Source organism: Onychomys torridus, chromosome 8 (assembly GCF_903995425.1).
Source record: "Onychomys torridus chromosome 8, mOncTor1.1, whole genome shotgun sequence".
NCBI lineage: Eukaryota > Metazoa > Chordata > Mammalia > Rodentia > Cricetidae > Onychomys > Onychomys torridus.
Window position 1 is genome coordinate 106147365 of NC_050450.1, and position 27124 is coordinate 106174488.

The 27124-nt window shown below is 47.8% G+C and overlaps 2 protein-coding genes across 6 annotated transcripts in view; both read right to left on the reverse strand.

Moving 5' to 3' along the window:
• The window catches only part of Usp36 (ubiquitin specific peptidase 36), a 31469-nt gene extending 23417 nt beyond the window's left edge, over nt 1-8052 (reverse strand). For 3 of the 5 annotated variants that reach the window (XM_036196082.1, XM_036196083.1, XM_036196084.1), the window contains exons 1-5: nt 7917-8052; nt 5875-6006; nt 3522-3783; nt 2672-2893; nt 90-200 (exon numbers count right to left, since the gene is read on the reverse strand). In XM_036196082.1, coding sequence (XP_036051975.1) covers nt 90-200; nt 2672-2893; nt 3522-3774 — 586 coding nt within the window. In that variant the 5' untranslated portion in view covers nt 3775-3783; nt 5875-6006; nt 7917-8052. The remainder of the gene's footprint in view (nt 1-89; nt 201-2671; nt 2894-3521; nt 3784-5874; nt 6007-7916) is intronic. The other 2 variants (XM_036196080.1, XM_036196081.1) reach the window with 2 other exon arrangements.
• A 12749-nt stretch (nt 8053-20801) lies between these two features.
• The window catches only part of Timp2 (TIMP metallopeptidase inhibitor 2), a 46987-nt gene continuing 40664 nt past the window's right edge, over nt 20802-27124 (reverse strand). The window contains exons 4-5 of the mRNA XM_036197065.1: nt 25253-25377; nt 20802-23704 (exon numbers count right to left, since the gene is read on the reverse strand). Of these exons, the coding sequence (XP_036052958.1) occupies nt 23507-23704; nt 25253-25377 (323 nt within the window). The 3' untranslated portion in view covers nt 20802-23506. The remainder of the gene's footprint in view (nt 23705-25252; nt 25378-27124) is intronic.

Consider the following 27124-nt stretch of genomic DNA (forward strand, 5'->3'; position numbering starts at 1 on the left):
CCCTGGGATGTCATGCATGGCTTTTCTCTTCCTTTCTCCAACCACAAACCTAATGCTTGGCAGATACTCCACCAAAAATCCATTCTTACTTTTCAGGTCTCTGATGAAGGAAACAGGCTTGATGGCATTGCCGCTGTTGGCAAAGGCCTGGACCATGTGGTTCTGCATGACACACAGCATACAGAAGCTTCCTTGGTGACCTGCAGTGGGGAAGAAGCAACTTTAGAGCAAGTGATTTCCAGAACTCATAACGATACCTCATTCCACATGCAGAATAAACACAGACCATGTATGACAGCCTAGAGAAGTTCAACAGAAGCTTAATGACTAGCAAGCCACGGGTCAGATGGTCTGCTCCTACTCTGTACGAACGGGCTGGTTTCTCATTAGACACTACACTAGAACAGGACACATTCCTGTCTTTACAACTATGACTTTTTAAATAGACATGTAGAAAGAATATGACCCCACCCTGCTTCAACTGGCTTTGGGCATCTCTTAAGCGAAACACTGATTATCAGAGTCCAACTCCCTATAATCCTTCACCCACAGGCACCTGGACCTTGAATTAGGCATGATGGATCCAATCCGAGTACTCACTGCAACACACTACGAGCAATGCCATCACAGCCAGGGGTGACAGGTTCACCGAGACTTTCCAGCTATACCACACACCTGCCATTTGCTTTCCTGACATCCACACTGCCCACCAAGGTCTTTCCCTGCCCTACATTTGGGACATTCTATGAATGGACAGACAGGCCTTCTCATGTTATCCACCTAACAAACTCCACCTTTTAATTTCTCCTACCACCACTGCAATGAAAGGACCCGTCACTTGTCTCCTTAGGCACTAAGGAACACACCTAGAAAATAAATTCCGGGATCAAAAGAGTATGTTAACTTTGTGAGGACTGATGTTACAACTCTGAATCTTGGTTACCTGGCACAGGTTAGCTGCTAGCTGCCTTGTCAGATGTACCTTCAATTCTGAGACAGCCCCCGAACATGATGCTTCCAGCCAATCTTGTCACACAAAACCCAACCCAAACCAAGGAGTTCCCCTCTCAGTAGCTGAGACCAGTGTATTAACCCCTCACCAACAGCACTGGCTGCCGCTGGGTGGGCAGGTGCTGCTCACAGGACAAGTGGCCCACACAGATGACACAGAGCACAGCTGTGATATTTCATGCCTGCCAATCCACACTGCAGCTAACCTGTGCCAGGTGACCAGGATTCAGTTATAGCATTTACCTAAATCAACCCACAGAGTTGACAAGTGGCTCAAAAAGACTCCTGTGGAGCAATCAAAGATGGAGGGGAGCTCCACAGGGAAAGAACGGACAAGAAAAGAACAGAGAAAAGCACTTATGTAAGGCTTGGGCAGGAGGATCTTGCTGCCAAGACCATGAGGTCAAAATGACAGTCCAAAAACTCTTACAGCACCTCCAGCCCTTCCTGAGATCAAATCGTAGACCCCACACATGACAGACAAGGACACTACCCCAGCCACACTCACTCTTTAAGTAACAGAATGTCCCTGACTCATCATGCAACCCAACGCCATATTAACACCATTCCTTGTCCCCCATCCACTTGCCTCAGGATCCAGGCTGACTCCCAACTGTTTAACCATCATCCATGACTTCTCTCTCTCTCTCTCTCTCTCTCTCTGCATTTCCTCCACCCCCCACCCCCACAGGGGTTCTCTGTATAGCCTTGGCTGTCCTGGAACTTGCTCTGTAGATCAGGCTGGCCTCAAACTCGGAGATCCTGTGCCTCTGCCTCCCTACTGTGCTGGGATTAAAGGTGAGCACCATCACTGCCCAGCTGAGCACTCTTACAGAGGTGGTAATGTGGCCACCCATGCTCCACTGCACCTCACAGCATGTACTTACAAGGTCACTATCTAGACTAACGCTCCACTGTTTTCCGTGCCTCGTCAGAAGGGAAAGGCCTTCTTTACTGCTCTAAGAGGTTTTGCTGTTATCACCATCAATGTGTTCAGGTCCTCTTTCACTCACTAATAGAGTGACCACTTGACCACCTAGATAGGAACACTCATAGCACATCCTCCATGCCAAGTGATATAATACCAAGCCTTTGACAGAATTCATTTCATCCTTAAAATTCTGTACGGAAGTCAGTATTACTCTGTAAAGCAGGGACAGCAGGCAGAGGAAAGTCATAGAACCTTCTAGAAACACAGCTGTTTAGCAGCAGAACTGGGGCAGAGACAGGAGGGAGGATGGGACAGCATCTGTGGGAGGCTCCCCACAGCCTGCACTCTCAGGATGAACCCAAGTGTTTCCAGATGATTTCTCCAGATGCCCAGAATGCTTTCGTTCTTGCTGACAAGTTTAGACTGGCTCATTAGTAAGGCAGGATGGCGATCCTTCTTTCTCGTGTTGTCCTGGCCTTGCTCTCAAGGGTTAAGAACCCCCTAGCATAAGCTTGTGAGTGTCATCTTCCTGTTCACTAGAATAGCCACGAGGAAATACCTGAGCTAGCTCTGCTAAGTCTCACCACTCCAGCTACCATGTTCTATTCGCTTCGTTTTAACTGTCAGACAGACAGAAGGACGGCCCCTCAAGCACAGGGGTTTATCTAGCTGGTGTTAAAGTGAGGGACAGCTGACTCACAGCAAAGCCCCACCCTAAGCCCCACTCACAGCTCCGTGCGTGCTCTTTGGAGAGCAGGTAGTTGGCCAGAGGTGGTGTGTAGGTCAAGCACTGGATGGTGGAGTTCAGGAAGCAGGTGTTACCCAAGTTGTGCAGCCCTGCACCAACACGGAAAACGCGCTCCCACCGTAGAGACAGCCTCTCCATAGGGAAGAGCACTTTCTGTGGGGCAGGGACTCCATCACCTCCACTTCCAGACACACGCTCGGTGCCTAGAAGAGAAAAAGATGAGACCAGGTCATCCTGGGGCCCTCCATGCTCAGTCCAGGGGTCAAGCCCCCGTGGATAAGATGCTCTGTATCGTACTGTGTGCTAAGGAACCTACCCTACTTCTGTATTTTCAACCCCTACTCCCCACCCCCCAATTTAACTGTGTGTGGGTGTACATGAGAGTAAGATGGTTGTGTATTGGGGTCAGAGGACAGCTTCTAGGAGTCAGTTCTTCACCTCCCACCAGGCTGAGGCAGTGTCTCCTGTTGTTTCTCTGCAGGGTGCACACTCCAGGATAGCTGTCCCCAAGCCTCCTGGTGACCCTCCTGGTGACCCTCCCGTCTCCTCCTCACACAGGTGTGCTGGGGTTGCAGGTACAACAGAGCACCCAAATCTGGCCACTGGTGTTGGTTGGAGTTGCAGGCTCACAAAGCTAATGCTTTCACATTAGCTGAGCCATTTCCTTGGCGCCTAGGACCTGCTTTCTGACCTCATTAAAGGGGGTCACATTCAAGGGATGATCATGTACATCCTTCCTACTCACCCTGTATCATGACACCTATTACGATAGCCCACTGACTCCTGGAAGCCCAAAACTACTCCAGCTGCCAACTCAGGGCTCCCCAGTACCTGGTTTCCTGGCCTGTAGCTCATCTCCGCTCTTGTGGCGACTAGCTCCCTCAGCCCTGGAGTTCAGCAGCACGTATTTGCTCTTCAAGGACTCTAGCTGATAGGAGAAGCTCTTGCTGGCAGGTTCAAATTCAATCCTCTGCAAAAGGACCTTCTTGGCAGAGGCGGCCAGCAGCTTGCCCAGGTCCCCATCCTCTGCTGAGTCCTTGCGGCCAGGCTTGAGCGCCTCCTTCAGCTTATCGACTATTGGCATGGTGCATTCCTGTGGGGTGGGAAGGACCCCAGACCCATAAATAGCTATCCCAGAACAAGCACATGACTTCTGCTTGCTCACTATACACAGCAGCCATCAGGACAACTACCCAAAAGTACAGGGGCAGTTAGAGGCAGAGCAAGCAGCGCTGCATGTGTGAATTGGCATTATTTCCTGAAACTATTTAAAAGACAGTGGATGGCTAATTCTCATACTTTGGTTACCAGCAACAAATGTGAAAAACGAACTGGGGCGGTGCTGCAGAGACGGCTCTGTGCACGCACTGCACGCACTGCTCTTGAGGAGGAGCCAAGTGCGGTTCCCAGCACTCACATCAGGCAGCTCACAACCACCACAGCCAGATCCAGGGGATCCAATACCCTCTTCTAGAATTCACAGACACTTGCACTCACGTGGACATAAATACACATATCTATAACTAAAAATAGATATTTAAAAAAGAACTCTTGTCTGGGAGTAGTCCACACACCTTTAATCCTAGCACTCAGGAGGCAAATCTATGTGGATCTCAGTCAATTGGAGATCAGCCTGCTTTGTACAGAGTTTCAGACCAGCCAGGGCTACACAGTGAGACTCTTTCTCTCAAGATTTATTTAATTTTATGTGTATGGCTATCTTGCCTGCATGCACATATATGTGCAGCACACGCATGCCTGGTGCAATAGATCCCCTGGAACTGGAGTTACAGTTACAACCACTGCCATGTGGGTGCTGGGAACTGAACTCAGGTTCTCTAGAAGACCAGCCAGTGCTCTTAACCAGAGACATCTCTCTAGCCCCAGGGAGACACTCTCTTAAACCAAAAACCAACCATGCACACACACAAATGAATCAGCATATAAATCAGATGGCCAGGTACATCTGCACAGGCCTCTCTATGTTCTTCTACAGAGGCCAGGGGCCACATTCAATACTGAGCATGTGGAACAAGCCTGGTTCAGGCCAAGAGCGACAAAGACTCACCATCAGGTTTCCACCGCCTACTTTAAGAAAACAACATAAGGCATCTCCATCTCTCACCTGGCAAGTGTTGAAATAATATCTTACATAAATTGGTTCAAATAAAACAGCATTAAAAATCAATTTTAGCTTTTTATTTTTCTCATGTAGCAACTGTGAACTTTTGACCTTGCATCTGACCATTCTGTTTCTAGTAGACAGTGGACATACAGACTGTCTTTCTCAGCTGGGCATAGCTTACTCCCAGCACTTGGGAAGTTGAAGCAGAAGGACAACTGTGAATTCCAGGCCAGCCTGGCCTACAGAGTATGACCATGTCTCAGACACACAGAAAGACAGACACAGACAGACACACAGACAGACACACACACGATACAGACAGACAGACAGACAGACACACACACACACACACACACACACACACACACACACGATACACACAGATACACACAGACACACACATACAGATACACAGACACACACACACACAGATACACACAGACACACACACACACACACACACACACACACACACACACACAGAGATACACACACAATCTATGTATCCCTGAGTGAACAGCTTGAGAAGAAAAGCTAAGTGAGCAGCAGGGACACAGGCTGCAAGAGTGGCAGACCTTTATCTTCACACAGCCCCAATGTTCGGATTCTAACTGGGAAGGTGGCTGCAGGAACTGGTCAGGAAGCCTACTGCCCAGGAGTCCCTAACAGAGGCCCAGTCTGCCAGGACAACAGCACAGACACTGTAACGAAGATGAGCCCCTCCATCACCTGAATGCCACACCTGTACCCCCATCCTGCCTACCTCCTAACTCTCAACCCACCTGGCCACCATTAGCTGTTTGAGTCACATTTATAAAAATATATCCCTGAAACTACTAGCTCACATTGGACAGATGGCACCCACTACTCTACCCAAAAAGCAGTTACACAGGTGTACCCCAAAACAAGTAAAATTAAAAACAAAAGCAAGCATCAAGTCCTCTGACACAAGAATCACAAAGTTGTCGTGGTGCGGACACCAGGACTTTCACCCACAGGACCAACATTACCAGGCTCTGGCCTCTGGAAGAAAGAGACAAGGAAACCTCCAGGGCTTACCTGGGTGTCTAAGCCCGGGTGCAGCTTTCTCTGCAGCAGGGAATCAGATTCTCAAGGCAGGCACGGCACTGACCCGGCAGGTGCTCCGTCACCAACACTGCCAAGTGGAGAGTCCAGAATAGGCACCAGCACCTTCAGGATGAGCAGCAAGACTGTCACCCATGGCTGGCTTCTCCTGCTGTCCCTTTACACTTTTTGTGTGAACTGTGACCTTCTACCAGGAAAGCTGCACCACTAATGTTAAAGGAAGCCAAGCCCAAAGATGCATGCCCATAATCCCAACATTCAAGAAGTGGAGGCAGGAGGATCAAGGATTCAAGGATGGCCTGGGCTACATAGCAAGACTTTGTCTTTAAAAAAAAACAAAAACAAAAACAAAACAACTCTGTGCTGAATTCACAGTGAGTCCAGAGGACAGCTGTGCTAGCAGATCACTAAATTTATGACACGAACACACTATCCCCCTGCTCTACACCACAATCCTCACACTTCCCACACCCCTGGAGCAACTCCAGTCTGAATATCATGTCCAAAGACTATAAGTCCATAAGAATAATTGATAAAAATCTCAAACGTTTTTATTTTATTAGCCAGTTCTTTCTTTTTAAGAAAATAATCATGACATTTTACTAACTATAAACCCTTTCTTCAGTTCCCACCTGATCACATAAAGTAAAGGCATTTTCCATCTATTCAAACACACACAAATTCAAAGGACAGCACACCATTGACGGGCTTAATGACTGTCTGCCCAGTCTTGGTTCACCTCCACATTCCTAGGTTCTGTTACAGAATGCCTCAGAACTTCCACTCCATCTAGCCAATACCCCACCCCCAACAGAATGTTCTCAAGCTTCAGAAGAAAGCCAATCTGTCTTCCGAAAGCTCCATCAACATCACTTCCAAAACCACTCATACCTTCCCACAGGGAGATGAGAATTTTGTCCTGACCTAACATGGTCCAAGCATGACCAAAGTCATAAGCACCTTACACTTAAGTCAGATTCATTCAGTCAGGATAATTTTTGAAGTTGTGACAGAAAAGTCTATACAATTCTACCTGAAAGATATAGCTGCGTGATGTAGGAACCAAGGAAAATGCTCTTCTGATTCCCAGCAAGCACTCTGATACCACACGCAGCATGTGTGACTCTGAGGCTGAGGGATGCGCTCGCCTACCCAGGTCTCTTAAGGTCTAGGATACTCTGTGCCCTCAATATATATACCTAACTCTGAACTCAAGCCTGCCTCCTCCATTCAGACAGACACCATTTAAACAAAGCATTTCCCTCTTAAACTGTTTCCCAAGAAAACCTCACTTAAGAAGAGGGACAGGGCTGGGGCCTCCAAGGCTCTATAGCAGGACATCCCTAACCAGGAACAGCTGAAATAAACGTCTCTTTGGCATCCATTCCTAAGATAGACTATGAAGGTGCCGGGGTACATCTCTCCCTGTTTTAGGATGCTATTATACCATCTCCATCCCTAAGGGGTACGCCACAGACGCAGGCGGGCGCGCCAGGGCGCGCACACGCGCGCGAGGGCGCGCGCACACACACGCACGCGAACACACACACACTCATTCACCAGAGGCAACGGGCATTTTGGTTAGAATGCTGCCCTGCTATTACAATTCGGTATGGATCCGCGTTAAGGGTCTGTCCCCACCCTAGTCTACAAGCTGGACTTCAGTTCTGCCTGACCATCCTGAGGTTTGCAGCGCCGGGAACCTCCTAAGGAACAACACGCTCAGAGAGTGCAACCTCGGGGTCACTCAGATCCCTGCGACCCCAAGTTCCGGAAAAACCCCGGGATGCAGAAGGGCTGATGCAATTCCCTGGTCACGTTAGGGTTCGCAGGCGCCCCTCGCATCCCCTGTCCTCCTCGGGAAGCCCAGTTCCTCACGTCCCCTGTCCGTCCTCCTCACGGTCCCGGGAGCCCTCGCCGGCCACGCACCTGTCAGCCTTCTCTGGCGTCCCCAAGCCCCGCGGGTGGGAGCGCACACCTCCCGCCCTCCCTCGTCCCAAGCCCCGTGGATTCACCTGCGCTCCGCCGTGCTCGACCTCAACCTCACAGGCCTCTCGGCCGCCTGCGGAAGGCCGGCGCAGCACTAGCGTCCGCTCCGGGCCGGGCCCGCACGCGCACCATCCGGGCCTCCGGAGCCTCACACACGTGTCACGACGACCTTTAAAGGAGCCACACTACAGAGCGCGCCCCGAAGCCTCAAGGAGAGGTAGGATTTCCTTTAAGAGGCGGGGCTAACTCCTAATCCTCGCCCTGGACCTGCCCTCCTCTGCTTTTCGCGACTCACATGTCACCCCTCCGTTCGGCAGCCTTGCCAGTCTACGCGATGACGCAAGCGCGCAGTGCTAAAAGCTCCGGAAGCACCCCGGAGTCCAGAGGCTCCGCTGCCGCCTGGCGCGGTTCCCGCGGAGTAGGTGAGGTGGCGTCACTTCCGCCTGCGTGCCTGACCGCGCGAGTGCGCAGGTCTGGTCTGGACTGTGAAAGGGTGGGAGCTGGATACTGGCTACGTACAGGGCTGAAGGCTCTGCAGTGACGCTGGTAGAGAGAGAGAGACAGAGAGAGAGAGAGACAACGCTCAGTGCAAGCCTGGCCATCCTGGGATCGAATCTTTGAAGATCTCACCATTTGTTGATTTCTTGGCTGCTGGTGTCCTTTTAAAAAAGACCAGCAAGCGGGGCTTGGGATGCGGCCCCGGGTTCCATCCATCACTGCCTGAATCAGGCGTGGTGGCACAAGAATGCAGTTACTGCAATTCTGAGGAGTGGCGGCGGGGATGATGAGAACTTAAAAGTCGTCCTTGTGATACAGATATTCTGTGTGTAGATAAATAAAGCAAAAGTCACCTCAGTCTCTTAAGTGGCTGAGATTGAAGAATCATGAAATCCTGTTAGCCTATGCTTATGTCTAGCTATAAAAATGCCCCCTTTAGAGCTAGAGAGGTTAAGAGGGCTTGTTTTTGCCCAGGACTTCCCAGCACCTACACAGTGACTCTAAACCTCCTGTGACACCGACTCGGCCGGACTCTTGGACCTCTAAGGGCACATGCACACACATGTCTTTACACTCACAGATGAACACACGCATAAACGGTAAAGGAAAAAAAAAAGTTCTCTTAATTTGTTTTTGTTTTTGCTTTCCGAGACAGGGATTCTCTGTGTAGCCCTGGCTGTTCTGGATCTCTATCTGTAGACGAGGCTGGCCTTGAGTTTACAGAGACCTGTCTGCCTCTGCCTCCCGAGTGCTGGGATTAAAGGTGTGTGCTCCACTGGCTTTTTCTTAATTTATTAAAGATTTACTTTTATTATTTTAAATTATATATGTATTTCTCTTTTTAAAAATAATTTATTTAACTTTATTGTATGTGCATTGGTATAACAATGTCAGATTTCTAGGAATTGGAGTCACAGACAGTTGTGAGCTGTCATGTGGGTGCTGGGAATTGAACCCAGGTCCTCTGGCAGAGCAGTCAGTGCTCTTAACCACTAGAGCCATCTCTCCAGCCCCTATGTATGTATTTCTATGTGAGTGTAGGGTGCCTATGGAGGCCAGAAGTGTCCTATCCCCTTTTAGTGCTGGAATTACAGGCAACCCTTAAGTTGTGAGCTGCTCAGTGTGAGGACTGGGAACCAAACTCTGGTACTCTGTGAGAGAAGTATGGACTATTAACTGTTGAGCATCTCTCCAGTCCCAGAATCCTTCCTTTATTTAGACTGATTTCTTTGTCCTCCTACCACTCTTAGCCCCCTGGCTGGAACTGCCTCTATAAAATCACTATTCTAGGCTGGATACAATGAATTGCTACTTTTGCTCTCCACACTGTTTCACCATGCTTCCTGTGTGGGAGCTGGCACCTGGATGAGATCTAGGTTTTCATCCTTACTTTGCCCTAAGTAGCCTATTACTCTGAATATTTCTCTTACCCAGGGCTTGATTTCTCATCTCTGTGTGTGTGGAGGGGGAACAGGCAGGGGATCACCTACACCAGTAGTTCTCAATCTTCCTACGTTGCAACCCTTTAATACAGTTCTCATGCTGTGGTGAGCCCCAACCATAAAATCCACCTGGCTCTGCCTCCCAAGTGCTGGGATTAAAGGCGTGCCCTACCACCTCCCAGCATAAAATTACTTTCGTTGCTACTTCATAACAGTAATTTTTGCTACTGTTACACTAATCAAATACAAATATCTGAGATGCAGGATATCTAATATGCAATCCCTGTGAAAGGGTCGTTGGCCCCCCAACACAACCCACAGGTTAAGAACCACTAACCTAGAGACAGTCAATAGCTCAATTGTCGGGTGATGAATTCAATCCCCAGAACCCACCAAAAAATAAAAAAATGAAATTAAAAAAATGAAAAAAAAAAAGCCTGGCACAGTAGAGTTGTAGAAATGATATGAGAAATTATTCTGAACACTCAGAAATCAGTAAAGAAAAAGCTCTTTGTATGAAACCAGATATGGCTAATGCCCAAAGGGAAAGCCAGCCTCGAATAGAAGGGTTTTACTAACTTACATACATGTTAGGCCTGTCACCCTTAAATCTCTTTCAGGTTCAGACCCCATTACATTTCCAACAAATTAAATAGAGATGGGAAACTCTAGTCTGACCACTTGGGCAGATGGGAGATCTACAGAGCAAAGATATTGTCAGAATTATGTCTTAAGTACATCAGTGTTGCCTTTGAATAGTTGTTACCCAGGGTTATCTTGCCCACCTGGCAGAATTATGCTTTTCCTTATAAGAGCATATGGGCCTTAATGGCAGACCAGGACTAAGTGGTAGTTATGGCACTGCACAAGCCCGTTAAACTTCCTGATAGGATGTTCTATGGGGATGAGCCTAATAGCTGGTCAGTCCTTGTGAACATTTATATCCTAGCATTGCAAGTATTGCTTTTTTCCTTCTTTGTTGGGGGGGGGGGGGGGGGGGGGTGGGGTGGGGTTGTGGTTTGAGATAGGGTTTCTATGTAGCTGTCCTGGCTGTCCTGGAACTATCTCTGTAGACCAGGCTGGCCTCTGGATCAACTCACAGAGATCCGCCTGCCTCTGCCTCCTAAGTGCTGGGCTCAAAGGCGTGCCACCACCACCCAGTAAGTTTTGCTTATTTCTTAAGAGGCCTAATTAGTATACTACTTATCTTTGGGTATTTTAGAGGCAGCACTCCCTTAGCTAAATTCTACTTTGTGTGATGTAATGTATCCTAGGCAAATCATTAGGAAATTGTTTATACCATCAATTCTATTTCAGTTTCTCCTGCATGCGCAGTGTGCACTTGTAATGAGACAAGTCTGTAGGGACTTCCTTCATTCTCTGTGCTCTTGTCCTACCGTCCTTCAAGAATGCTGTGGGCAGACATCTACCCCTAACAGTAATCCCTGTGTTTGATGCCAAAGACAGGTAGATCCTGTGGCTGCCTGGCCAGCTGGCTTAACTACTTGGCAGGTTCAGGCCAGTGGGAGACCTTGTCTTTTTTTTTTTTTTTTTTTTTTTAGTGGCATTTTGGAGGAATATGCCTGAGTTTGTTTTCTGGCTTCCACATTCACTCCATACACACAAACACCAACACTTATAACTGCTGAACTTAATAAGTAGCAAATACCAAGCTGGCCACAGTTAAATACCCAGAGCAACCCATAAAAAACATACTGTTGTTCCCATTTTACAAATGAGAAGACAGAGCATTCGAGACCCCAGCTCCAGGGCTGGTGAGATGGCCCAGGGCTGGTGAGATGGCCCAGTGGTAGGAGCACCACACTTGACGGTCTGTGGTTGATGGCCTGTGGTTGACAGTCTGCGGTTGACGGTCTGCGGTTGATGGTCTGCAGCTGATGGTCTGCTCTTGGAAGCTGTTTAGGTAGTTCTGCCCTTCTCACCCCACCTCAGCTCTGAAACTGGGCCAGTAACTTCCAACTGCTGGGTCGCTCCCCTTGAATGCTCCCCTGGGCATTCACCTCAAACTCCTCATGTCCTGAAATGGACACATCTCCACCTTCTCAGAAGAGGTCATTCTTCTACCCTGTTGCCCATTTAAACTGGTGGGGCAACACTCAGACTCCAGTTTCCTCCAGATGTCTTCAGGTGGATGAGGCGGGACTCCTTTTGTCCTCCCTTTCCCTCTTGTGGTCTAGCAGTGACCCTCTCTACCTGTGAGTGGTCTCCTGAGACGCTGACACCACCCACCTCCATTCTCTCTCCTTCCAGTTGAGGTGGTGCCAATTCCCTGCCATTGCTAGTTTCTGGTTGGCCACTGCTCCCCAGCTGGCATCTCTGGTGTTCTTCAAAGAAGACATGACCAGTCCCTGCATCTCTGATCACAGAAACATTCTGGTTATTTTACTTGAGACTATACAGTTATAACCCTATAGCTACCACTGCTCTATGTCCTGGGCTCCTCTCCCTCAAGTAAACCACCAACCTGTTGTGGTATAGTTCAGTTGGTAAGTGCTTGCCTAGCATGCATGAAGTCTTGGGTTTGATTCCTAGCACCTCATAAATGGGGTGTGGTGGTATATACTTGTAATCCCAAAAGGATCATAAGTTCAGGGTCATACTTAGCTACATAGTGTAATGGTAAGTTTCTCTGGTCCCACCCCTACCCTGTGGTCCTGCAGCTGCTTATAAAATAATCATTCAGAGGCTTTATTTTATTTACAAAGTGGATGGCCTATGGCTCAGGCTTCTTGCTAGCTAGCTCTTTCATCTTAAATTAACCTATCTCTATTAATCTATGTTTTGCCACATGACTGTGGCATTACCAGTCTGCTGGCATCTTGCTGCTCCTTGAGCGGTGGCTAGGCATTTCTCTAATCTCATTTCTTCTCTCCATATCTCTGCTTAGATTTCTCACCTGCCTGTAAGCTGTCTTGCCATAGGCCAAAACAGCTTTATTTATTAGCCAATGGGAGCAACACATATTCATAGCATGCAAAAAGATATCCCACAGCACCTCTCCTTTTGTATCTAATCAAAAAGGAAGGTTTGGAGGCTGGTGATTTAGCTCAGTGGTAGAGCGCTTGCCTAGCAAGCGCAAGGCCCTGGGTTCAGTCCTCAGCTTCGGGGGGGGGGGGGGGGGGGGAAGGAAGGTTTTAACTTTAACATAGTAAAATTACATATAATAGAACAGTTATTAAGCAAGAATTACAGTTACAATATCTAGTCTATTTGTATTTGGCAAAATTAGAGAAAATATTCTATCTGTCCTATATTTGTGAGTCTAAGGTTGTTGTTGTTGTTTTTTTAAAGATTTATTTATTTAGTATACAGAAGAGGGTGCCAGCTGGTCATTACAGATGGTTGTGAGCCACCATGCGGTTGCTGGGAATTGAACTCAGGACCTCTGGAAGAATAGTGCTCTTAACCTCTGAGCCATCTCTCCAGCCTGAGTCTAAGGTTTTATATCTAATTTATCTTTTATCAAAACCAAGGAAAAGTATAATTATAACTAGTCTTCAACTACATCAAAGATTCCAGAAGGATATAATTTTACCTAAGTAAACAGGAAGAACATTGTAAGCAACTTCCAAAAATCTAGAATGACAGAGGAAGTTGGCTGCCTGGACAGTCACCCAAAGATCCTCTGTAATGTTGGGACATGCATCTTCAGTCTATAGGTCTAGAGTTTTTTAGTCTCTTCTCCCTGTGTCTTGTAGTCTCCTCTACAGGTATCTGGCAGTCTCCTCTGTGAAGCAGGACCCTGAAGGACCATTTCACCTTCTTTTGGCAAAATTTAGTGACTAGCCTCAGGATATAGAAGATCCTGTCTCAAAACTAACCTATCAAGTTTGTTAATTTTACCATTCAAATATTTCTTAAAACACATTCCTCCTATTCAGTTGCTTAAGAAGGAGCTCTTGCCTGGGACTAGACAGATGGGTCTTGCAGAAGACCTAGCACCACCACATGGCAGCTAACAACTGTAATTCCAGTTCCAGAGCATCCAACGCCCTCTTCTGGCCTCTTCAGGCATCATGCTTTGCACACTGGCCCACAGGCATACATACAGGCAAAACACCCACACACATGAATACCTTTTACAAAAGAAAAGTCCCACTGGGTGGTGATGGTGCACACCTTTAATCCCAACACTCTGGAAGGCAGAGGCGGGCAGATCTCTGAGTTCAAGGCCAGCCTAGTCTACAGAGAGAGTTCCAGGACAGCCAAGGCTGTTACACAGAGAAATCTTATCTTGAAAAATAAAACAAACAAACAAACAAAAAACCCCAAAACAAAACAAAACAAAACCAAAATAATCCCCAAAAACAAAAGAAAAATCCCTCACAATCTTCATCAATATTAGTGGAATAGCCAAAACTTTGCTCAAGTGCCAAACAGAATCACATTTTTAAGCTGGGTGTGGTGGTAGCAGATACCTTAATCCCAACACTCAAGAGGCAGAGACAGGAGGATCAGGAGTTCAGGGTCATCCTCAACTACATTAGCTAATCCCCGGTTAGCCTGGTCTACACACCCTGATCTAAAATAATAATAACATTCATAGCTTCCTCTTGAATGTATGCATAGCTCCCCTGACTGAAACTGCTCCTGAACCCTGGTGCTGACTGAGAAGCTGAGTAAGCTGCTCAGCTGCCTCCCGCCTTTCAAGTTGACATCAGCCTCAAGACACTTCCAATTCTAGATTCTTCACAGACAAATCCAAATTCCCTATCTCTGCCCCAATTAGATGTCTCTGCTTCAGGTTCAAGCTAGTCTTTGGCCAGGAATTTCTTTTGCACCTGCCTCTCAACCCTTGGCTTAGGCACTGGCCACTTCTAAGTCTCCCTGGATTCTCTCCTTCCCTGTCATTCTTTTGGAATATTCTGTGGACTTCTCTGTGCCTACAGTGACTCCCAAGAGCCAGAAACCACTGTATCTCTGGAACTAGTGTGTTGCAGACTCACTGTGGACAGATGTTTTGGGAGAGACAAAATGCAAAGCAAGAGCCTTTAGATGAGACAACTGAATGATCTCAGAATCCTAAAAGAGAAACCCAGAGAGATGCTGAAAAGGAAGGAAAGCTTTCTTGTTTTTCTCAATCTACAGACCACACTGACCTTGAACTCACAAAGATCTGCCTGCCTCTTCGTGCTAGGATTAAAGGTGTGAGCCACCTTGTCCAACAGGACAACTTTGTTTTAAAGCTCTACTCTAAATTAATGGAATTCGATTTTACTTTGGGAAAAAAATGTGTTGCTAGAACTGTAATGTTGCTCAAAAGTTACTTGGTCGGCTCCCTGCCTTGGAGGTCAGAGCAAAACAGATTCTGTTCCTCCCCAACTTCAGGGCCCATGGTTGTTGGAAGATGTCTCCAAATGTCAAGACCAGAATTGGGGCAATGGTTCAGTGGGCAGAGTGCCTGCTGGGTAAGCACGAGAACCTGATTGCAGCTCTCCAAGCACCCTCAGAAAAGCTAGATGTGGTGGTGCACATCTTTACCCCAGCACTGTGGCAGTTGGGGAGCAGGCATATGCGAGGGGCTCTCTGATGTCAGCCAGTCTAACTGAAATGCAAACTCCAGGTTCAGAGACAGCCCTGGTCTCAAATACAAGGTAGAGAAGCAACTGAGGAAGACACCCTGGTGTCAACCTCTGGCCATCACAGGTGAATGCTCACCCATGCCATTCCCAGTGAGCTCTCTCTGTGCTTCCTGCTTGTGGATCAGATGCAAGCTCTCAGCTATGGCTCCAACACTACACTTGCTTGACTGCTGCCGTACATGGTAATGGACTCTAACCCTCTGGATCCACGAGTTCCCAAATTAAGTTCTTTTATAAGTTGCCGTGATTGTGATGTGTCTTCATGGCAGTAGAAAAGTAACTGAGATGCCCCTCTCCCCCATCATGAACACTGCTGGTGCCTCCGCATATTAGACAGCGATTCCAAATTGCATTAACTCTGCCAGCTTAGTTGTAGCGCCCCCCCCCCCCCGCAGCCCCAGCAAGCTAAGGGGGCACGTTGCCCCTGAGTTGCCATGGCAATGGACTTTTCCAGTAAGCAGAGGCATTATTTGACCTTCCAATGCCCTGAGGTTGTCATTCATGAACAAAGTGACCCAGGCACAGGCTGCTCTATGCTGAGGGTGGAACTCGCCTCTCTTGAGCTTCTGCTCCATCTGAGTGCCACTCAAGCCCACGCCCATTCAGATGGTGCTTGCAGCTCAGAGGGTGTGACATGTGCTGACAGCCTTGGCCACTGGCCTCTGACAGAGTCCTCACTTTGTTTGCACAGTCCTTAGGGACAATAGTGTACACGCCATCCTCCCTACCCATGCAGACAGGACCAGGGAATCAGGGTGGCTGTTGTCTATTGGTATTCTTCCAGAAGCCTGACTAAGGCAAGTAAAAGCCCATCCTGCTGGACCTAGCCACTTGGGGAAAACATGTATGGTACTGCCACTTGTTGGTACCTGAAGTGAATACCTCATTCAGATAATCGCCATACCTGTAACAACAACACTGAAAAAAAAAAATGCAGGAAACTGACTTTCCTAAATGATAATATTTCTCAGCAAGGCAGGCAGAGGCCAGGACAGGGCCCCCCAGGACCTCAGCAAACTCAGTGACTGCTGTGGGACTCTTCTACATAGCCAGGACAAAGTTATTCACAGTTTTCCGTTTTGTTTTGTGCTAACAATGTATATTTATTTAATGCTCTTCCCACAGTATGGTTAGGAACCCTAGCTTCAGTCATTTGGGGCTCCCTTTCTCTTTGGGATACATCAGTCCACTCCAGGGCTTAATGAGACTCCAAGTGGCCATTTTTTAAAACAGGAAACTGCTGGGATCCTAGGTCCTTATATCTGTCCCTTGGAACTGCCCTGGGGCCCTGGCCAGCTTGTACCCAGGCTGGCAGGATCTTTCCCCGGAATGAAGCTGGGCAGGATCCACTCTCTCCATGAGTATGTTGGTCCAGGATTGCTGCTGTGCAGACCTACACGTGCACACTCCCTGTCACACTTCCGTAATACGTACCACACACATCCACACAGTATTCACAGCCACGTGTTCCATGCACTTGTTTCTTCCTGCTCTGAGCACACACCTCATGTGAGCTTCTATTTTCCACACTCATGCCCACTCACACCTTCACATTTTGGCCCTCACACACTCAACAGCTCTTCCCATCACTGATGCTCACCTCCCAAGTAGCTGCCACCTTTTTATTTTACTCTTTGAGACAGGGTCTTGCTAAGTTGCACAGGCTGGTTTTGAATTTTCTATCCTCCTGTCTCAGCCTCCCAGGTAGCTAGGGTTACAGTCCTGTGCCAAGCCCTGTGCTCTTTTGCCCTTATATACCTTTCCCTGCACCCCAATATTTATCCTCAGTAGGACATACTGGTGCTATGGAAAGCTTGCTGAGAGGACCCAACCCTGAGCTCAGGAGCCTCTTCTCTTCCTCAGAAGGTCCCAGGACTCTGACACACAGCCTTCCCACTGTCCAGAGGTCACACCCCTTCCCAATGACCCCACCCACAGCACTAAGCCACACCCCTTCCCAATGACCCCACCCCTGGCACTATGCAGAACATTTCTTGTTTTCCACATTCCATGATTGGTCACTCCTACATCCTCCCCACAGGACCAAACTGCATTCCAGTAACATGGAATGATTCTGTGTTCATAATGAGACCTACAGGTGACATCCACATCTCAGCCTGACCTTCTTCCAGTGTGACACACACCATGAGAACCTGAACCAGGAATGAGACGAGCAAGGACCAGGACTGAGAACAGAAAGAAGGTCCCAGAGGGAGGGCCCAATAGAGGCCCAGGTCCAGGACAGGAATGGTGAGCACTTTCCAGAACTCTAGGAGAAGGCCATCTGGACACAGAGCAGGTAAAGCAGGTGTGTCCCTAAGCTTGCTTGAGGTTCTCCTGAGTCCTTTACAATATGTATGCAAAGCTGCGCAGTGGTGGTGCACACCTTTAATTACAGCACCTGGGAGGCAGAGGCAGGCAGATCTCTATGAGTTTGAGGATAGCCTGGTCTACAAACGAGTTCCAGGACAGCCAAGGTTGTTACACAGAGAAACCCTGTCTTAGATTCCCCTTCCTACCAAAACAAAACAAACAACAACAACAACAAAAAATGTGTATGCAAGATTGTCGGAGCCAGCCGACAGGTCAACCAGGTAGCTGGCTGGAAGCGTGCGGATTGTAGAGATGATGGAGACAGAACGGAGTTGAGAGGACTGCCAGTCAATGCTGGACACTCCTGAGTTTACTTCACAGCCAGCTTATGTACACTCTTGAAGGACAGAGTTAGAACAATGCACAGCACAGGCATTCACCCACTATCTATTCCATCCTTGAATCAAGGAGCAGGCAGTTTCATTTTCTATCTCCATGTACCTCCAGCTGGCGTCAGCCGCCTGCATTTAGCTAGATAGTGTGTTCCTTCCTGTGGGCTAATCAGGACTTTCTCACTGCCCTGAAACAAGCAAGCTCGAACTTTATTGACTCAGAATAGACTTCATATTCAAAGTGGGAAACTGAGTCAGTAATGGGCTCCCACACAAGATGACTCATGATTCATGATTTTCAAACTGATTTGGATGTCTAGTATGTGAGTGTAGTGTGTGTGCACATGTGTGTGTAGGCGCTCACACCTGTACACATGTAAAGGCTAAAGAAGAGCATCAGGTCTCCTCTATCCATCTCTCCCTTCTTTCTTTAAAAAATATTTTATTTTTTTTATTTATTTATTTATTTATTTATTTATTTATTTATTTATTTTTGTGTGTGTGTGTGTGTGTGTAAGTGTGTGCTGTGTGTATGCAGGTGTCCATGGAGACGAGAAGAAGGTGTCCAACCCCCTGGAACTAGAATTACAGATGGCCATGAGCCACCATGTGGGTGCTAGAAATTGAATCCAGGTCCTCTGGAATAGCAGCCAGTGCACTTAACCACTGAACCATCTTTAGCCACCTCATGTTTCTTTGAGGCAGGGTCTCCTCCTGAATCTGGAGCTTGTGTTTTTGACTAGCCTGGCAGTTGGCAAGCCACAGAGAGCATCCTGTCCCTTCCCTGAACAGTACTGGAGTCACAGGTCCACACAAGACTCCATCCAGTTTGTTAATGAGAGCTGGGAGTTGAACTCATGTCTTTATGGTTACACAGCAAGCCCCTTCAACCGCTGAGCCACTCTCTGACTCTGGGTTTGTTTTATTTGTTTTCTGTTTTTGAGACAGTATCTCACTGTATAGTCTTGGCTCACCTGGAACTCACTATACAGATGAGGCTGGCCTCGAACTTAGAAATCCACCTGCTTCTGCCTCCTGAGCACTGGAATTAAAGCATGGGCCACCACTGCCCAGTGGGTTTACTTTCTTAATATAACTTCAAGATGACTGAATTTAGAAAGTAGGAAATACTTGCTGGACAGAGGGGAGACTGTAAAGACTGGACACAGCATTTCCTGGAAGCTTTATTGCCTGCCAGAGTTTTGCAAGGGTGGGGCTATATTTAAGAACTCATTGCTGGGGCATTAGGAATATCCCACTGACTCTGTACAGCTACTTCCTCTGAACTGACATGTTCCCTCCTAGAGCTGAAGAAGGCTCAGAAGCCTCAGTCACAAGATTCACAAGACCCCTCCCTCTGCCTCCGCGTTATGTAAGAAGTAAGCAACAGCCAGGAAAGGAGAATCAGGGTGGTGGTGCCTTCAGGCTGAGCAGAGTTTCTAGTGGTGTGGCATCAGCGTGGTGGGGCACCCTTTCTGCTGATGCAGCTGCCTTTAAGCCACCCATGCCCCGCTAAATAACACCAAAGCTCTTTGGTTCATCAAGGGAGAGTGCTGGGCTTTTGTTGTTGCTGTTTTGAGACAGTCTTGTGTAGCCCAGGCTAGCCTGGAGCTCACTGTGTAGCTGAGGATGGCTGTGAATCCTGATCTCCATGCCTCTACCTCCTGAATACCAGGATTATAGTCATGTACCACCACAGGCAGGGCATTCAGTGCTGGAGATGCGATCCAAGGCTTCATCCATGCTGGGCAAGGCAAGCCACACCCCCAGCCTCTATCATGGTGAATTTGGGGACACTGTTTCTCTGGTTTGTCACTGTTTTCTATCTAGAGTGAATAAACATTACACTGGCCCAGAAAAGTCCCACAACACACTCCCCTGGGACAGCACTTTTGGAACACTGTGCCTGGCTTCCCTTAAAAGGGGCAAAATGAGACACAGTGATTGACCTACACACAGAATTTTGCCCGTCAGTTTTATTTCTAGGCAATGCCTGTAGAAGTACTCCTGTATCCACAACCACACTCCGTCTTTCTTCACTCTCAGACTTGGGTTTACCACTTTTTTTTTTTTTTTAAGATAGTCTAACTATGTAGTCCAACTTACCCTCAAATTCATGATTCTCCTGCCTCAGCCTCAAGAGCCAGAATTCTATATGCATGCCACCATGCCTGGCTGCTTCACATTTTAAAACTTGAAGTCATGTTTATTTACTTGTCTGTATGTATGCTCAAGTGTGCACATGTGGAGTTCAGAGGACAACTTGCAGGAGTAGGTTTTGCTTCCACTCTGTGGGTTCCAGGGACCTGACTTGGATCCCCAGGCTTGGCAGCAAATGCCTTTACCTGCTGAGCCGTTTCTTCAGCCACGCTGGACATTTTTTTACCAGGCAGGAATGTTCTTCTTGGATATTAAAGAACAGATATACAGGGGCTGAAGATACAGCCTGGCAGTGAAGAGCACTGACTGCTCTTGCAGAGGACCCAGGTTTAGTTCCCAGAACTCACATGGCTCACCGCTGCCTCTAACTCCAGTTCCAAGGCATCAGATGCCTTCTTTGGTCCTCCATTTCCCCCTGTGACTCCCTTTCCCTCCAGCTGGTAGAGACTTGGCCCGCATCCCTCACTAAAAAACAGCAGAAACAGCCACACAGGGAGTCAACCTTCTCTTTGATAATATGGTTTATTGTCCATTGACAGAGCAATCACTCAAAAAAAAAAATCAAAATCAAAACTGATACAAAGCATCAGAGACACGCGCAGTTGGCTTGTTGACTTTCAACAACTCTCAGGTGTTGCCAGCGTGGGGGGCGGGGGGTTCCTCTCAGACTTCATATTCCAGCATGAACATGGTGCTTCCCCCCAACAACCAAGAGTTCAAACGGAAACAAAATCAACAAAGCTTTAAATTATGTGGCAAGCTCACAGATATGTCTTAATATGCATCAAGCAGAGATTTGGAAATAACTACCATGTAAACGTCATCTGAAATATTCGAGTTGCTGGCATGACAGAGGCAGAGGGAGGGAAGCCCAGTGCTTAGAACACAACAGAAGTTACACAATGCCAAGTGGAGATATTCCTTCAACTATAGACTACAATTGATCTGCTGCGAAGGCATTTGAGTGGCCGCTGCTCAGCTGCCATCTGGCACTTTGTCCCAATAGTTTGCTGTCTGTTTTCCTCTCGTCTGCCCAGTAGGGCTAGAAAAACCAACGTAAGTAGAAATTATAAAGGCCATCTTTTAGAACCAATCTACTCAGAGATTCCTTCCTTCATAATGATTTGAACCAGGTACAAAACATAGGAGGCTTGAAAAACAGATATTCAAAGAACTCAAAGATCAAAAGGGTTCCTCAGTCCCAGGTCAACTACCATGCCATGCTTTCCACTCTGGGTCAAATGCTTCCTCGATTCCAAAATATTTTTGTTTTTGTTTTGAAAAAGTGCAAAGTCTAATGCTATCAAGGGCATAAACACAGCACAGAATGCTCACAGCAAACACCAGAAACAAACCAGAACATGTCAAGAAGTCAGCAGAAATGGGCATTGTTACATATGCTATCACTGCACAGGAAGCAAACAGGCTGGGCGGGATAGATGGCAGGGTCTTGTGGGCTGGTCCATGACAGCATCCTAGGAAGAACATCACTGCACAACATGAAAATGCCCTCGGATGGGGCAGTCTGATTCCTGGGCATCCTCTCAGTCTGTCTTAAAGGGGAAGTAATCAAGTTCTGAGCTGGCCAGATCCTGGTGTGGGGGCATGGGTAGGGGAGGATCTTAGCAGTTGCTTTGGGGTTTCTGATGGTTAGGACAGGGTTGGAAGATAGAAGTCTATGGAAGCATTTTACAAAAGAACCAGCCACAGGCTGCCAAACTTCAGGGTCTGTTTTTGTGTGTGTGCATGTTTGGATAATATACATGTGTGTTCTCGGGACAGCTTATTTTTAAGACTTGGATAGGAGGAAGAACAACCATCTGTATTGTTGGTGACCAAGTTCTGCCTATCTTAACCCCTATCCTATTGACATCAGAATATCAATTTTTTTAGGGAGCAAATAGATGCCCCAGTTCCCTATAAGGGCCTTAAGTGGGCAGCCTCTGTGACATTAAGAGACAGAAGCAGAGCCTAGTACACATGCCTCTCAGCCTCATACATTATCTGCGAATTCACCTTTAGGAGAATTAGAGGGCTCTAAAAACATGCCACAGCATCCTGGCAGCTTGGTAAGATGAGCTGCCTGCCTCTCAGACTCCCGCTGTGTGGATTCATGGGCTTGGTTAGTAACACAGAAATCCACACGTAGTGTTGATAGACAATCTAGCAGGGAGATTTCCCTAGAATTTTTCTGTTGGGGCCTTACAGGACTGGCCTCTTACATCTTCAGTTTGTGCAAAAAAAAAAAAAAAAAAAAAAGGGATGCTACCAGCATCCCAACAGCGCAGGGCATGATGCTACAGAAAGCAGAGCTATGCTGCTCAACCCAGACACCTGAAGCCACTTGGGAGGGGGTTAAGAATAGCTCCAGAGACTTAGGAGTGACTGTGAGGACAGCCAAGCATCCTCACCACAGAGTCTCACCCCCCAGCATGAGACCTCATGGATCCCCACTAGGGGATGGGTGGAGATGGGGAAGGGTAGGACAGAAATGACTTGGTTGGAGCCAGAAACACAGCTCAAGGAGGGCTCCCATTCCATGAGCCCAAGGGGGTGTCACTGAAGTCTGTGGATTCATGGGGTTGACCAGGACTCCTAGACAAATGAACCCACTGGTTGGAGGGCTACTCTTGGACTTGAGCAAGACCCTGGTGCTCAGAGTCCATACCAGGTGCAGAGGAGATGGGGGTACTTGCAAGGGCCAGAGACTACTACCTTGGGCCAGAGGGGTGGCCACTGCAGAAAATGAGGGACATGTCCCTCTCAGGATGAAAAGGACCTGGTAGGCCGGCTACACAGTCTTACAACAACCTTCAAGAGTTTCTGCAAAATGCACATTCCCAGGCTCTGCCCCAACAGGGCTAGGAAGCCCTTAAATATTGCCTGTCTGCTGTATGTGACAGTGCCCAAGAGGCCTGGTAAAAAGTCTGTTTTCTACTCCGGCCCGTACCCAAGGATCAAAGGCTGAGACACATAGTGTTCAGCCTGGCAGATGGAAGGGGTGTGACAGCAACCCTGGCCCGCCTGCCCCTCCAGACCCACAACCATGTTTAGGGAAAATGGGGGAGGTGTGCAGAATCACACTAGCGTGAACCCACTTGGATGATTGATGTTTTATTCATGCTGTTTCCAGGAAGGGATGTCAGAGCTGGACCAGTCTAAACCCTCAGAGGCTTTTCAATTGGCCGCAGAGGCTCTGTCAGCCTGTTTACGGGTCCTCAATGTCAAGAAACTCCTGCTTGGGGGGTGCCGCCCCGCGGTACCACGCACAAGAGCCATCACTTCTCTTGATGCAGGCGAAGAACTTGGCCTGGTGCCCGTTGATGCTCTTCTCCGTGACCCAGTCCATCCAGAGACACTCGTCCGGGGAAGAGATGTAGCATGGGATCATGGGGCAGCGTGTGATCTGGGGGACACATGCAGGCAGATTTAGTCGGGGCCAAGGGCCCTTGATGTACCTCCAGAACACAACCTATTGAAGATGTTCAAGGACAGTAGTCCTGCTGAGTCCTGGGTCCCCACACTGTAGCTGAGGGTAGGCCTGGAGGAAGCCTGTGCATACACTGGCCTCTGCACCCACCTACTTATGTAACCCTGGTGCAACAGGTGCACCTCTGCTTTGGGCCATCTGGTCTACCTTTTTAAAGGGATGATTTCAGTTTAGGCTCTTCTGTAGCCACAGCTACCACAAGGGGCTTATACTGTAGAGAGCGGAGCCAAATAAGAATTCCCATGCTTGTTCTAAAGCACCTGCTTGGGCCAATGGGTCACTAGCTTTTTGACAAAAGATTATGGAGCTACAAGAGTGCCCACCTCTGGCCACACAGAGGTGAAGAAAGAGAGCTTGGGTTTTCTGTGTAGCAAAGGACAACCTTGAAGTTGTGATTGCCTGCTTCTACCTCCTGAACGCTGAGATAACAGAAATGTGCTTCCACACATGGTTTCCCATGGTGCTAGAGATGAAACCGGGGGCTTCATGTGTGCTAGCAAGCACTCTATCAGCTGAGCTACTTTCCAGCCTGGTTTGTCTTGTTTTCTGAGACAGAATCTCACTCTATAGCCCATGCTGGCAAGGAACTGACTCTACAGCAGCACAGGTTGATTTCAAACTCAGCAATCTTCCTGTTTCACTCTCCCAAGTGTGGATATAAGCATGCCAAACTAGAGTTTGCTAGGCACAGAGGAGCCATGCTTGGCCTCTATTTGGCTGAATACCTGGGCATGGAATGACACCTTTGATAACCAAGTGATGGGAAGCACAAGCCAGAAGGGGAGGAGGCACCAAGAAAAAGTGTCAGCTGGCACAGGCCCATAGGACAGGACTCTGCTGGCAACTCTCAGCCCCAGACTCACTCTTGATAGCATGAAGGGATGCTGGGTACCCAGTATGGATGTGGGAAAAAGCATCAGGAGGTGACACAGTCCCCAAATCTGGGAATAGATCTCACCCTTCTCCACCACATCTAAGCATGTGTGCATCTACAACTCTGCTTAGTGCCACCTCTGGGCAGATTCACAGAGACCCCTGCCCAGTAGTCTAAAATGTTGGGAGCAGTACCTCGGCTCTTGGACACACAAGGCTTACACCTACCTATACATGGGTAGGAAAATATTTCCAGGACCATGCTCTCCCCACAAAATCTCCTTTCCTTGGAGCTTTTCTTAGGAGCTGTCCATCATGTGGATTGATTTATGTGCTTTGCCCCATCCCTATACCTCCTTATCTCCCAAATATTCCTTGCCAAGGATACAACACAAGGTTCTCTCGGGACCTGAGACCAAAAGCTCTGTCTCTAGATAGACAGCCTCACTCTCTTATCTTCCCAGAGTTCATTCCAAAATCAGGACTCACTGTCCTGAGGGCCTGGGAAGCTAAGGACCTGTCCCCTGCTGTCCACCTGGAGACCTTGTGATGGCAGAGCCAGGGAGGGGAGGGGACACGGATCTTACTCACCTTGCACTCGCAGCCCATCTGGTACCTGTGGTTCAGGCTCTTCTTCTGGGTGGTGCTCAGTGTGTCCCAGGGCACAATGAAGTCACAGAGGGTAATGTGCATCTTGCCATCTCCTTCTGCCTTTCCTGTGGGGAGAGTCACCAGGCTCAGTGTGGTGGGCATGACTCCTCCTGCATCTGGGTGTAGCTCTGGATGTGAGGGTCAGCTCCAACATACCACGGTGTTAAGAGTGTTTACTTATCTTCCAGAGGACCAGAGTTCAATTCTAAGCACCTACATCAGGCAGATTACAACTGCCTGTAACTCCAGCTTCTGGGGATATGACACCCTCTTCTAGCTTCTGTGGGCACTATAACCCCTGGCATATAATTTCTTCCTCATATAAAATAAAACAAAAATACACCCTCATTTTTTTTTTTTTTTTTTTTGGTTATTTGAGGTTATTTGACTTCCCCATACTGAGAGACTATAACCTTGAACTATGAGTTCCAGTGAACCCTTTCTCCTCTAACTGGCTTTTTGTCAGGGTGTTTTATCACAGAAACAGAAATGAAATTAAAACAATGCTCCATGTAGAAAACTTAGGAGTGTAACAATGAAGGAGAAGGAGCTCCCCATTCCCTTATCTGCAGCTGCCACACCCCTCCATGTGTGAGACCATGCCTGGCTTTTCACATGACTGCTGGGATCTGAACTCAGGTCCTCATGGTTGCAGAGCAATCACTGAGCCATCTCTCTAGCCCAATACCAAAGTACACTAAATACATGTTTGACAATGTCACAATGATTCTTACTTAAATATTTATTGCATGTATGATGTTTATGTGTGCAAGAGCACTCCTACACATCACAGCATGCATGTGGGAGTCAGGGGACAACTTCATATTGTCTTTTCTTTCCTTTTACTTTTACATGGGTTTGGGGGTTGAACAAATGTTATCAAGCTTCTTTGGCAAGTTCCCTTACTGGCTGAGCCATCTTGAAGGTCTGCTATTATTTGTATAATTAAAACACTAATTAAAAAAAAATAAGAAGCCCCTTTAGCATCATCACACTTGGTCGGGCTCACATGGCATAATCATCTGCTGCAACATTTTAACTTGGGAAAAGGCAAAGCATGAGTCTTGGGCACAGGAGAACGGGGACGGAGTGAAATGTGCAGCTGGGGTTATACGTTTACTTCTCCTTTCAGAGAGAGAAATTTAAAAGAAAATGACAGGGAAAACCTGTACAAGCCCACATGTGAAGCTGAATCATCGGCCTGGGAGGAGAGGTGTCTGCAGCCAGCTGGCAGGGCACTTGGCTGGAACATGTGATTTCTGGGTAGTTCCCGTTAAAGGGCTGGTCCTGACTCTGAAGAATGGGAAACAGGTTCTGTGCCTTGAGCAGTTAAAGATCATTCAATCTGGAGTCACCTGACCAAGCCAAAAAGGGAAAGATGAGAGGTTTTTTGGAGAGTGTGCCTCACGCTGGGTCCCTCTCCCAAGAGAAGAATGAGGTGTGTGGTAGAGCAGGTGATTGACAGGCAGGCACTGAGTTGTGCCAAAGAATGATCCTCATGGAGAGACCAAAAGAGGCACAGAAAAACATCTCTGGCTGTCTGAAGTGGTATACCGGCATCACAGTTATTCTAAGGATGGTTGTGGTGCGTGTGTGTGCGTGGTGTGTGTGTGTGTGTGTGTGTGTGCGTGTGGTGTGTGTCTGTCAGAAGCATGTATACATGCTCATATGTGTTTGTATATGTGGTATGTGTGTATGTATGTATGTGTACATGTGTAGGTATGTGCCTGTGTGTACACACACACAAAGGAGGTGAGTCTTACACCTGCTGTAGCATAGACAGAACCTGACATCATGCTCAGTAAAATAAGC